Consider the following 13,503-nt stretch of genomic DNA (forward strand, 5'->3'; position numbering starts at 1 on the left):
GATGAGGTCTACAAACAAGGCCCAGTAGGCTGAGTCCTGCAAGCAGGGGATGGAGAACCAGCCTGGAGGGCTGCCAGCGCCCAATGGGGAGAGCACTTAGCTTGAAAGTTTCACCAAGGTCAAGGAGGCGATCTTGGTGGGGGAACCCCTGACTGAATATAACCTCACGCGGTCAGTGAGAAAGCTGGAGCCCAGAGACAACTGACTTATCCTTGGTCACAATATTTTATTGGGAGTGTCCAGAACCGAATTTGTCAAGGCAGAGAATAAGACAAGGCAGGATGGAGAGAGGGCAGAGGGGGCAGGGAAGGGAAGAATGAGACATGAGTGTGTGGTATAGTCGGGGGAGGTAAAGAGACAGCTCATGTCCCTCCTGGTCAGACCTCAGGTACACCCCGCCTGGACCCCCAAGGACAAGCTGCTGCATACAGGAGGCAATTACTGTTGCCTGCCTCCTAAATCCCACGATGGCCTCAGTTGTGCTGGGTGGCAGCAGGGCCACCTTTCCCTGATGAGCCTCAGATGCCTGCCCTGCCTAGGAAGGCCAGGCCTTGGAGAATTTTGCGACTAGCCCCTGGGGTCCATTTGGGAACTGAGGAACATCAGAGAAGTTTTGCTGTGACCCCCAAATGTTCCCACTTTTCTCCACAGGAGCCCCATGAACTGGAGCCCTGTCTTACTATTGGAGGAACCAAGCTTGAGAGGCAGTGGCTTGGCCAGGGCTGCCACAACCACCAGCTATCACCTGGGCCTGCCCCCAAGCGCACATGGGGGCTTTCTCCCCCTGCCACTGCTACTGTTGGCAACAAACTCCGGAAACCTCTCTAGGGCCAGAAAGAACTGAGGGCCTGCAGGGAGAATGGACAGGCCGGCACCGAGACCTCTGAGGCCAGCTATGAGATCAGTGTGAGCAGCTCTGAGGCTGACAGGCCCAGGTCCCCACGAGGACAGCAGCAGGATACGCCCTTTATTGTCAGGGCTCTGGTCAATTTTCTTCCTTCTCTTCTTTTCTCCCTCCCGTTGTGCCCAGCCAAGAGTCAGGGAGGGGCATCGCATGGTGGCTGGCAGGACCAGTCCTCTCCTGCCAGGGTGGGCATGTACATGGCGCAAGAGGTCCAGCCCCAGCCTGAGAAGTGGAAGCCTGGAGGCCAGCAGAGCACCATCCCCTCATCATTAGGCCTGACACCTCCAGGGGTGGACCCGTGGTAGTCACCTGTATAGGGACCCCTAAGTCAAGGTGGTTAGTAGGTCTGGGAGCCTTGGTGGAGGGCTCCCAGCGGTCACCAGGTGTAGGGGCAGCTCCAGGGAGGACTCCTGGTGGTCAGTAGGTCTGGGGAGCACAGCCCCTTCCTCAGAGGAGGCGAGTCCACAAGGTGAAGCAGGCTGTGTTGATGACAGACTCCAAGTGGTGGTAGGTGGAGACCAGCTGGGCAGGAGGGCTTTCGCTGTTCTGGGGCTGTACAGGGAATGGCTCTCGGAAAACCACTGTGAGCGACTGGAGAGACAAGAGAGGATGCAGGTGAACAGAGCAGAGACTGGAAGCCTTGGCATCCAGCCCTGGCACCCCAGCACCACGCCTGCTCACCGTCTTTCCTGAGTGAGAATCCAGAAACACCAACACGAAGCAGTCTGTGAACTTCTGGTTTAGCACCACCTGGACAACGGCAGGGGCAGGCTCATGCTGGCTCAGTTCTCTGGTCCAGGCCACTCCCAGCCCCCCCCCCCCCCCCCCCCCAGCTCTTCTGTCTGTCCACCCTGCGCTCTCCCACCTTCTCCATCTCTACTTCCTGCTCCCCAGGGCTCCTCCCTCAGTCCTCAGGACACCTCAGAGGAGGCAGGGCTGGCCAACTGGCCAGCCCCAGACTGAGCGCAAGAGCATCTGATGTGCATGGCTCCCTGCAAGGACTGGCTGGCCAAGGGGGTCCTGAGAGTGGCTACAAGCCCTCATTAGCCAACTGCAGCTAGCCCCCTCCCCCCCCCCCGGGACCCAATGTCCTCCTTCTGAGATGGAGCCCAGAAAGGCACAGGATCCTCGGGTTGCGAGCTGACCAGGGCCTATCCCCCACCTCTCACCCTCCTGGATGCAGCCAAGCTCACACCAACTGTCTGGGCTGGTCAGTCACTCTGCTGATGTGGCTACTGAGCTTGCACTCCACTTGGACCTCTAGATCTTTTTCAGATAAACTTTTTTCTACCTCATCTCCCTCATCTTGAATTTGGCAAGCTGTCTTCCGGGCCCAAAATGTATGACTTGACATTTGTCCCTACTGAGCATCATCTGACTGGATCAGACCGGATCCCACATTCTCTCCGAAAGCAGCTCAGCACCCTGGGGGAAAATCCTTTCTTCGATGCCCTCAAGGCGACACCAGGTTCCGGTCTCCTCCTGGGATTTCTTCTCTCCTGCCTGAAGCTCCCTCACCTGCCACACCCAATTCACTGCCAAGTCTCCACAGCTCTCTTGTATCAGCTGGTCTTCTCCCGTGAAGCCCCCCTCTAGTCCACATAGTTGTAAATGACCTTCCTACATCAGCACAACTCTGACCTGTCACTGCTTCAGGAATCTGCGCTGGCTCCCTACTGGCCCTACGAAGGAAATGAGCCTGTCAAGCCCTCCCCAGCCTGCCTCTGTGCTCCTGTCACACTTCTCCCCATAACTTGTGACAGATACACCGACCTCCTTGCTGTTCTTTGGAACTTGGCCCAGCCTGGAACACATGGCCTGCTCTTCCTCTCAGCCTCTCAGACGCTCCAGCTTTGCTCAGGGCTCAGCCTGCAACCCACCCCCCACAGAAGCCCTCTCTGAGCTGCCTGGGTGCTCCTGTACGTGGTGCCATGCTCTGTCTCCCCAGAGGAGCTGGGGCGCCAGCTGTTGTTCCCGGGAGTCTGCCCGTATTTTCACAGCCAAGGTGTGGCCTATGACATCCTAACTGAGGGCCAGGAGATGCTAAGATCCCTTCCCCCAGAAGCCTCTTCCTGAGCCCCCAGCCCATCCCTGCTTCCTGGTCACCACTGGACTCTGCAGACCTCCCCTGACCCAGACCACACAGGGCTTCCTGAAGCCAGCACAACAGCTCACTGGCCCTAGGGCCGCGTCTTGGAAGGGGAATGGAAAGGACTCTCAGAGGATGGCTTGGACTCCATCAAACGAGGGAGGGCCCCTCACCAAGTACTGGGTCCCTGAATCTGGGCTCTGGAAGTGGCGGCAGCTCTGGGGGAAGCGGCTCAGGAGGACTTTGACGAGGCTCTGGTACCAGGAGACCGTCATGGACAGGAAGCAGTCCTAGAGGGAGCCGCATGCTCAGTCTGCGCCACCTTAGCCGGTGCAAACCCAGCCCCGTTGCGCCCCTCCTGCCCCCCCCCGCCTGGGGCCTCACCAGCTGGGGGTCGATGTCCCCGATGGATTTGGCGTGCACAGATCCCAGCAGCTCCTCCAGCTCCGCGAGGGCCAGACGCCCACCCAGCCGCAGCCGGTCAGCTCCAGGTGGCTCCAGCAGGAAGAGGCGCTTCCAGAGTGTGTCTCGGCGACAGTGACCACCTGCCTGCTGCACCAGCTGGGCCAACAGTGCCCGTGCCACACCCACCTCAGCAGCCAGGGGTGGGAATAGGGGGGCTGCTGAACCTGGCTCAGGGCTGAGGTCAGACCCTGGCGGGCCTCCCCCCACCTCGCTGGGCGCCCCCCTTGACCCACTGGGACCTTCCGGTTCGGGGGTGAGGCGAGGGGATTTCCGAAAGCGGCGCATGTCAGCCGTGAGCCGGGGGAAGAGCTCCCGCTGGCTGGTGAGCACCACAAAGAACTGCAGGCTAGAGGGGTACAGACAGAGACAGGCGATGAAGCCAGGCCTGGGGGCTCCCTGCCCCCCAGGCTGGGCCCCAGCCTCCCAGCCAAACTTACCGGAGTACGTGTCTCTCTGCCTCCCCCTGTTCCTCAAAGGGTGCAGCACAGTGACATACCAGCAGGGACACATCAAAGTCGTCCTGGTGCCGAAGGCCCTCCGAGTCTTGGTAGATGCCCGGACTACAAGGAAGGGCCCATGTTAGGCTGCTGCCCTCCCTGGCCCCGGGGGTGGGGTGGGGAGGGGGAGCTGCCTCCCCACACGTCAGGGAAGGGGCCAAGTGTCGTGAGGGGCAGACACTATAGGAGCCTCATGTTAGACTGGGGCATGGCCATGATGGGGTTGGGGGGGCTCCTAGAAACCTGCGCCGGGCAGGCCTCAGGGAGCAGGACCCACCAGGCCCCCATCGAGGTGACCCTGGGGCAGCCTCACCTGTTCCACACAGACACCAGGGCATACTCATTGTGCTCAGGGCCCCCACCAGGGCGGGCCATGCGCAGTGGTTTCAGGTGGTAGGTGCTGGCGTGGTCAGCCACGTAATTGTAAAGCTGGTGGGCAGCGATGAGCTGGGTGGGGAGCTCCATGGTCCCTGTAGAGCAGAGGGGACCAAGGGGAGTGGGCAGCCATGGCCGGGGGCCCTGACGGAGGGGCAGCCCAAGCTCCGGTCCCCTCTTACCCTGGTAGATGTGGTTGCGGCCAAAGTTGGGGCCATCAGGATGGTGAGAGAGGAAGCAGCGCAGGAAGCTGGTGAGGTGGTAGCCCTGGCGCAAGGCCAGGTGAGAGCCCAGCACATGCTGGTGTGCCAGCCGCAGGTGGAAGTCGTAGCTGAAGGAGTGCACATGCATCAGGTCCCGGACCTTGTCACACTCTTCGGTGAACAGCATAGAGAGCTGAGGGAAGACATGAGGTGAGAGGGCTCAGGGCAGTGACCATGCCACCCATGCCGGGGGCCTGACCAGCGCAGTGGGGAGAGAGCCTGGCTCATCTCCTAGGACTTGCAGTGTGGCCAGGCCTCAGTGTCCCGCTCTGTAAAGTGAGGGGAGGGGACTAGATGATGCCTAAGGTCTTTTACTGCTCCTAGCTGGATTTCTGGCCTCTACGGAAGGAGTGGGAGAAGAGAGGCCCTCAGCTGAAGGCAAGGAAGGGGAGGAGACGAGGGGAGAGAACCCTGGGGGAGCACCGCATGACTTGAGTGGGGCAGGTGGGCTCATGTGGCCCACAGGAGAAAGTCACTGGCCAGGGGTGTAGGACCCATGAGAAGTCAGGGAGAGAGGAAACCCCATCAGGGATGGGGGAGGAGGGAGGGAACTGGGCCATGCTCCACAGCCTTGGAGGTGAGTCTCAGGCGGATGGACAGCCAGGCAAATGGAGGGGACATGCTGCGCTGAGCGTGTGAGATCAAATTCCTGCCCCAGCCAACTGACCATATCCCCCACCTAGGCTGGGAAACCTCATCACCCTCCATGCTATTCAGGCACGATGAAAGGTTCCTAAGCAAACCCTGATGGAATTGGGGCTTCAGGGGAAGGATGGGAAGGGGCTGGAACGACAAGAGGGGAAACCCAACCTTGGATAGGGATTCAGGCCGAGGAGGGAGGGGCAGGGAAGGGGGCTGAGCAGCTGGAGCCGCAGTGCCTGAGGAGCAGGTCGTTGGGAGAAGAGCAGGGTGCTGGACATGCCCTGCTCAGGGGCATTGAGGCCAGCCTCTGTCGGCCTGTGGTGGGGCAGGGGAGCTTCACAACTTGTCACAACAGAGCCTCAGGACCCACTTTTGGTGACTCCTATGGGTCCAAAGGATACTGTAGGAGGGGACTCAGGAAGTGTCCCCCCGGGCCTGGAAAGTCTTGGGCATGAGGTACAAGGCAAGTCTCCCTCCCTGCTGCTTACAAGAATGGTGGCCAGGAGAACTGGGGGCCAGCCAGTGATGAAGCACACAACCAAGGTTGGTCAAAAAGTTGCTCTATGAAAAAGGCCTTTCCTACGCACCTTAGAACGTAAACTCTGCATCTCCCTAATGCCTGGCACAGTGCTTGGCTCATAGGAAGAGCTTGATACGGACTAGCACCTTGCCTGGTCCTGGCCTTTGCTCCATCTTTGGGGAGGGTTAAGGGAAGGGAACCTGGCTTGTTCTCTGCTCACAATCCTCAGAAACGCCTCACTTCCAGGACCAGGCAGAAATGAGAACGTTCCCCTTCTCTCTGCCCACCGTACCTGGGAATTGACAGCCTGCCCCATGGGGATGCGGGAGCACTCCAATGCATACTGCTTCACACAGAAGTAACAGCCCTGGGAGGAGGCGACAAAGCAGGGGCTTAGGACCACGTCTGCCCTCCCCAGACTTCCAGTCTCCTTGGCCCACCTTGTCTCTGCCCTGCCCCTCCCCCATCCAACTGATCTGAGTCTGGTGGACTTGTCCTCTCCATCTGCCCCCCCACCCCCCACAGCTACAGCCTTATTTCGGATCCTCTTTACCTCCTGCCTGACTTCTTCTCAACCTTCCTGAACACAGCTGCCAAAATTATTTTCTAAGGCCTCTCAAGCACAAACTCTGGCCTAGCCCTTCTGCCCTCCAGGCAGGCCCTCCTGACCTCAGGGCCCCTTCCCAGCTTTATTTCTGATGACTCCCCATCATTCATGCCCCACCCCAGCCAGGGCCACACCCTTCTCACGGCCACCCAGGTTTGCCCCCTAGGAGTCATCCTGGATCCCTCACTCAGCCCCTTCTCTCCTCTGACCCAGCTCCCATCCTGGCGCAGGCCTTCAGTGCCTCAAAAGCCTGGACCACGGCCATAGCTGCCAGTGGGTCTGCCCATCTCCAGTCTCTCCCACTCCCCTCTATCCTCCATTCGGCCACCACAGGGATTTCCCTAAAGCTCTCCCCACTCCCCCAGTAAACCCCAGGGTCAAATATAAAATCCTCTGGCTTTCAGAGCCCTCGCTATCCTTCCGGTCTTCTTATACTTTACCATTCTCCATGAAACCCATGATTCAGTGACACTAAATTCCTTCCTGCTCTCACACACGATGCCTCATCTCCCATCTCAGCACCTTTGCACTGGCTGGGCCCTACTCCTGGAACTCTGTCCCAAATGGGGTCACGAAGAATCAGACACAATTGTACAACACGAAGCACATACAGAACGCAAGGTCCTTGTTGCTGGTCAGTTGTTTCAGTTGCGTCTGACTCTTCATGACCCTACGTGGGGTTTTCTTGGCAAAGACACCGGCTCATCTCCTAGGACTTGCCATTTCCTTCTTCAGCTCAGTTTACAGGTGAGGAAACTGAGGCAAACAGGGTTAAATGACCTGTCCAGCGTCACACAGCTAGTAAGTGACTGAGGCTGGATTTGAACTTCCTGACTCCAGGTCTGGCGCTCTATCCGCTGCTTACAAACATAAAGTGTAATTTTTGTCTCATTATCTCCTGTGTTGAGCGCAGCACCTGGCCCACAGAAAGTGTTCCATAAATGGCTGTTGATTGCCTGACACCTTGTCTTCTGCGGCTGAGCTCAGGCATGCTTCCTCTAAGGAGCCTTCCATGACTGTTCTTTCCTTCCATCTCACTTGGAGCTCACCTGTGCCCTCCCACACACCGTGCTTACTACTCTACACCAGGTCCTGTCCTACATGCTCAGGAGAGAGAGACAAAAGTCTCCAACCTGTGTGTGTTATCTACAACACCTGTTCACTTTGGAGGGAAAGACTTGGCATCTCGGGCTGGGTAAGGCTCCATGTTGTGTCCTCCTATTGCCACCCTTTCTTCTGTTTCACGATGGGGACTAGGACAGACAAAGCTGACTGGGGTTGGGGGACAGCAAGCCGTGCCCAGCACTCACCTGGAAAGCCAGTTCCATGAGCACAATGCCTCCAGGTAGAGCCCGCTGCAGGTGGTAGGTGGTGATGGGGGAGCTGGCACTCTGAGAGAAAAGGAGGAAAGGGTGAGGTTCTAGGCTGGGAAGGCCAAGTTCTGTGGAGGATGGGGGTGGGCAGGGAGACTCACCTTTGGGCTCCCATCTGTCTTGGTCTTGGGACAGGAGAAAGAACCTCGACCCTCGGTGCCCAGGAAAGCCATGGCCCGGAGTCGGCTGGTGCTGGAATAGAGCAGGGGATGGGATGACAGAGGTTGAGTTAGACACACACTGACCTCATCTCTGAATGGTGGGAACCTCAGTGTGGATGGACAAGAGGTAGAGGGTAGGGAGCGGAGGAAGGCAGCATGTAGGATAATGCCAGTGTATACGGATCAATGGAGGACTCGACCCACATGTTCAGCTCACTGTAATGTGGTTTAAAAGTTACCTTTTGGGATACTTAGGCCATGTACCTGGGAAGGGGGTCCTGGTCCCTCTGAAAAGGGGCTGCAGCTTTCAGGGAAGAATGGCTGCCTCCAGGCCTCTGTAGCAGCAGGGCTGATCAGGAGACTTTTTTTTTTGAGGGGGGAAGGCGAGGCAATTGGGGTTAAGTGACTTGCCCAAGGTCACACAGCTAGTAAGTGTGTCAAGTGTCTGAGGCAAAATTTGAACTCAGGTCCTCCTGACTCCAGGGCCGGGCTCTACTCACTGTGCCACCTAGCTGACCCTGATCAGGAAACTCTTGATGAACTGAGTCTCCTCCACTCACTTGATGAAATCACAGGATTTCAGGTAGAGGTAAGAGACACCAGGAGCTGCTGAGGTTCTGCCCCTTTCAGACTGAGTGGACACACTCCCCAAAACCGATGACCTCATCTGTGTGCAAACGGTAAAGGATAGGAGGCCGGCAGAAGCCCACTCTTCCGACATGGTCAAGTGTTAGGAGGGACATAGACACACTCGTCCCTCTTCTTTGATGTAAAGGAGTTTCTCAATCAACTTGACAGCAGGGAAGCATTGTGTTAGTGAAACCAGAGCCTCCAGGCTTGAAATCGAGCTTTGCTACTAAATAACTGTATGATTCTGGGCAAACCAACCCATCTCCCAGACTCCTGGATGTAAACAAGGCTTAGGCCTAGATGGCCTCCAGGCAGCCTCTGAGCTCCAATCCACTCTGATTCACTGATCTCATGAATTTGAGGGGGGCTAGCAATTGGCTGGTGGCTTTAGAAAGCATGAGCAAGCTGAGAGTCACCCCTGGCAGTAGAGAAGAGAGCCAGGGCCCTGCTTTTGAAAGGGAATTGCTTGTCTTGTCCCGAATGCAATTCCTTCTTCCACTGTCAAAGGTGTTTTAAGTGCAACAATTCTTCAGTAAGAGAGACTCTGCTATTGAGGCACACTTCATGCTCGCCTTTTTCTCTTCTCTTTTGTTTTTGTTTTTGGGTTGGTTTTTTTTTTTGGTTCTGTTTCTTCTTTCTCATGACTCATTCCATTGGTCATAATTCTTCTCCGCAACTTGACTAGTGTATAAATTAATTCAATGCGGAAAAAAAAAAAAGAGACTCTGCTGAGCAGAGAAGAGTAGGACCTCGAGCAGAGACATAAGCCCCAAAGGAATAACAGAAGGACACAGATCCTCGGGCCCTGCCTGCAGTGCGGCGGCCCGATTGGTCATGTGTCCCTTACACCTCTGCCTTCCACTTGTGAGCTCTACAAGTGTGGCCATTCTTCCCAATGATGCTGCAGGTGTTTGTGGGAGAGGCACCGCAAGCTTATGGGAAAGAAGCTCTGCAGTCATTACTGTTTTTGACTGTGCTGTTTCCACAAATGTCTTTTCTTTGGTCTGTGCTCCCTGGATGACTACTGACTAGTAAAAATACCAGTGGGGCTTGTGAACTGCAGTTTTAGGGATATGGACCCAGAATACCTAGTTGTCTCCTTAGGAGACCTAGAGAGATTAAGTGGTTTGCCCAGGGTCAAGTAGGGAGAAAATGGCTGAGCTAGGATTCAAACCCAGGGCCACTGACTCCATGCAGACCTAGATCTCTTTTCATTATGCTACCTTCACGGAGAACAGCCTACTAGACTAACATCTTGTTTTTCGACAGGACAACGAAGCTAGCAGATCACAGGAATGCTCTGGTTTTCCTAAATCTGGGCAAAGCTTTGATAAAGTATCTCATAGCGTTCTTGTGGAAAAGACAGTGAGAAATGGACTAAAAGATAATACAATTAGATGCCTTTGGAACTGCTTGAGTAGCCCAAGGTTCAATGTCACATCAGCAGGAAGTCTCTGGTGGAGTGCCCCAGGGATCTGTGCTTGGCCCTGGGTCTATCCAATGACTTGGATAAAGGCTTAGGTGGCGCAGCCATTAAATGTGCATCTGACACAGTGGTGGGAGGGACAGCGGACAGCAGGGATGACGGAGCGATATACAAAAAAAACATGATAGAAGGAAAGAATTTGGGACTAAGCAAGAGACAGAGACAGGTGTAAAAGGGATGACTTTGATTATACTAAATTAAAAGCGTTTGCAGAAACAAAACCAATGCAGCCAAAATTAGAAGGAAAGTAGAAAGCTGGGGAACAGTTTTTACACCATGAGTCTCTGATAAAGGCCTCATTTCTCAACTGAGTCAAACTTACAAGAATACTAATAAACAGTCAAAGGATATGAACAGGTATTTTTCAGATGAAGTAATCAAAGCTATCTTTAATCATATAAAAATGCTCTAAATCACTACTGATTAGAGAAATGCTGATTAAAACAACTCTGAGGTACAATGTCACACCTATCAGATCGGCTAATAGGATACAAAAGGAAAATGATAAATGTCGGAGGGGACGTGGGGAAATTGGGATGCTAGTGCACTGCTGGTGGAATTGGGAACTGAACCAAGCACTCTGGAGAGCAATTCGGAGCTATGCCCAAAGGGCTACAAAAATGTTCATACCCTTTGACCCCAGAATCTACTATTAGGTCTATAACCCAAAAATATTTTTTAAAAAAGGAAAAAGACCTATTTGTACAAAAATATTTATAGCAGCGCTTTTTATGGTGGCAAAGAATTGGAAATTGAGGAGATGTCCATCAATAGGGGAATGGCTGAACAAGCTGTGGTATGTGATTGCAATGGAATACTATTGTGCTGTAAGGAATGACGAGCAGGATGATTTCAGAAAAACCCGGACATGAACTGATGCAAAGTGAAGTGAGCAGAACCAAGAGAACATTGTACACAGCACCAGCAATACTGTATAATGATCAATTGTGAATGCCTTAGCTATTTTCAGTAATACAACGATCCAAGACTATTCCAAAGGACTCATGATAAGAAAAGCTACCCACCTCCAAAGAAAGAGCTGATGGGGTCTGAGTGCAGATTGAAGCAGACTATTTTTCACTTTCTTTTTTTTGTGTTTTTGGTCTGTATTTCCTTTCACAACATGACTAATATAGAAAGATATTTTACATGATTGCACATGTATAACCTATATCAAACTGCTTATTGTTTCAGAGGGTGGAAGGGAAGGGGAAATGAGGGGAGAGGAGAGAGGAAGGCAGCAAGGGAGAGAATTTGGAACTCAAAATTTCAAAAAAAATGTTAAAAATGGTTTTTACATGTAACTGGAAAAAAATAAAATATTAAAAAAAAAGAACATGAAGGGCAAGACATTAGGCTGAATCTGAAATGACGCTATGCAGTAGAAAGAAATGTCTTATACTGGGGTTCAAAAAACCAACTTCACAAATGTAAGATAGTGGAGACTTGGTTGGATGGATTGTAGTGTCTGAAAAGGATCCAAAGATGTGGGTGGGTTGCCAGCTCAATGAATCACTAGGGTGGTGGTGTTTGAAAACCAGAAATAAGCCAATTGGTTCTTTGTTCAAATAAATCATTGAAAAACACAGTAAAAAAAAGTAGAGAAATGTATTTTTGTCTCAAAGTAAATAAATTTTGTCTGGCTGGTTCTCCCACCCTGCTCCAGGGGTTAAGGCATGAGCTGGACCCAGGACTGGAGAAAAGCAGCAGTACAAATGTCAGCAGAAGGTCTCTAATGGGCGGGTCAGTGCCTGTGGGCCAAAGAAACTAACACGAAGTCAGGGAACAAACACTGGCTTTGAACTCCAGCTCTGCTACCACCATCCTGTGTGATTTGGGGGATGTTACTTCCCTTTCTGAATCTGTTTCCTTCTCTGTCAAACAAGTGAGTTGGGCTAGGGGAGCCCAGGGTAACCAGATCTAAGACAGAAATAGTTTTAATTCCTAAGTGTGCCTTGTCCTAGCAGCAGTGGGCTTTAGATGCTATCCTGGGCCAAGAGAAGGGGGGAGGGCTGCTGGGAGAGACACAGAGAGGTACCACGGAGATAAGCAGGCATGAATGAGGGGGCTAACTCTCGACTGAAAAATGAAATGGGAGTCCCAGTCAAGGCTTGGGTGAGAAAGCTCAAAGGCCCATGAAGAACCCATATTGACTGGCCCCTGGCACTAAAGGTCTCAAGGCCTGGCCACTTGAGAACCAGCCAGTAGGTGGGCCAGAGAATGGCCAGGGTAGAAGGCCAAGGGGAAAATAAACCATAAATGGAGACAGCAACCTTCTGTGGCCAGGGGCCACAGAGAAGCTCACGGAGGGAACAGGAGGTGAGTGATTGGTCAAGGTAGGATGGTCTAAGGCCCAGGAAGAAGATGGGAAACATGCAGACATGGCGTGAAGGAGAGCACTGCCTGACCCTGGGGGACCAGGGGCCGAGCAATAAGAACCAGCATTTACAGAATCCTTTAAACTTGATTTGTGTTCTGGACATCAGCTTATCCAAGGCTCAGGACAGAGGAAGAATGAAGATGAGCAAATAAAAGCTTGGAGACATGAGGAGACCAAGCAAGTGTCTCCCTGAGCCTGAGGCCACTCTGCCTCTGGGAGCGTTGTGTGGACAGACCACAGGGGGAGGGAGCTCACCTGCGAGTAGGCGAGGGGGGCCGCAGCTGCACCAGAATGAAGCCTGTGCTCTGAAGGTACTGGACATACTGCAGTAGGAAGGTTGAGCTCAGCTCCCAGAGCCACGGCTCCTCTCGGGCCCCAGGGGTGGGCAGCTCCCCAGCCTCACAGCTCCCGGTCGGCTCCCGGCCTCCACCCCCTGACTCATTAGAGCGATGGCGGCGCTGTGGGAAAGGAAAGAGGTCACAGCTCCTGTTGGGCCCCAACGAGACCCTTTCCTGCTCCTGCTCTACACACTGGGGAGGCAATCACCTTTCCCTCAGTGGGTGCTGTGGGCTCAGGGGGTCCGTGTTGCCAGGAGGCTGGGTCAAAGAGCAGAGCAGTAGCACAGTAGTGGACCAGGCGTGAGGACTGCTTCAGGGTCTCCAGCTCCCCAGCCTAGGAAGGAACATAAAAGGTCACTTGAGGCCTCCCAAATGGAGCCAGCTTTGGAACGAGGGGAACTGTCAGGAAAATACAGCTGTCTCCTCCTATCCCAGTGAGGGCTGAGTCAGACAGGGCGGACAGGGAGGCCTAGACACTCCCCACAGTGTCCACACCATGCCTATCTCCTCTTTAGTATAATCTCACAAAGTCCTGTGGGTTTGCTCAGGTCAGAATAGGACAGGAGAAGCCTAGAACCAGTAACATGTCCAGCAGGGGACCAGGAGAAGGGGAAATACTGAGAGAAAACATCAGAAAAGCTGCCCCAGGAGATGGTAGGGGGAGCCATCCCTGAACCACCCTGCCAGGAGAAGTGGGGTGGGGGAGTCATCCCAGGCATCCATGGGACAGGAGAGCCATCCATAGAGTCAAAAGGAGATGGGGGCAAGGGGTA

The 13,503-nt window shown here is 54.0% G+C and overlaps 1 protein-coding gene across 3 annotated transcripts in view; it reads right to left on the reverse strand.

The window, feature by feature from the left end:
- Window positions 1-206: 206 nt before the first annotated feature.
- The window catches only part of SZT2 (SZT2 subunit of KICSTOR complex), a 77,737-nt gene continuing 64,440 nt past the window's right edge, over window positions 207-13,503 (reverse strand). For all 3 annotated transcript variants that reach the window (XM_036754611.1, XM_036754612.1, XM_036754610.1), the window contains exons 61-72: window positions 12,939-13,064; window positions 12,648-12,850; window positions 7,837-7,927; window positions 7,673-7,753; window positions 6,048-6,122; window positions 4,513-4,726; window positions 4,269-4,425; window positions 3,896-4,018; window positions 3,378-3,804; window positions 3,167-3,283; window positions 1,586-1,654; window positions 207-1,495 (exon numbers count right to left, since the gene is read on the reverse strand). In XM_036754611.1, coding sequence (XP_036610506.1) covers window positions 1,352-1,495; window positions 1,586-1,654; window positions 3,167-3,283; window positions 3,378-3,804; window positions 3,896-4,018; window positions 4,269-4,425; window positions 4,513-4,726; window positions 6,048-6,122; window positions 7,673-7,753; window positions 7,837-7,927; window positions 12,648-12,850; window positions 12,939-13,064 — 1,827 coding nt within the window. In that variant the 3' untranslated portion in view covers window positions 207-1,351. The remainder of the gene's footprint in view (window positions 1,496-1,585; window positions 1,655-3,166; window positions 3,284-3,377; window positions 3,805-3,895; window positions 4,019-4,268; window positions 4,426-4,512; window positions 4,727-6,047; window positions 6,123-7,672; window positions 7,754-7,836; window positions 7,928-12,647; window positions 12,851-12,938; window positions 13,065-13,503) is intronic.

The sequence above is a fragment of the Trichosurus vulpecula genome, chromosome 4, assembly GCF_011100635.1.
Source record: "Trichosurus vulpecula isolate mTriVul1 chromosome 4, mTriVul1.pri, whole genome shotgun sequence".
Taxonomy (NCBI): Eukaryota; Metazoa; Chordata; class Mammalia; order Diprotodontia; family Phalangeridae; genus Trichosurus; species Trichosurus vulpecula.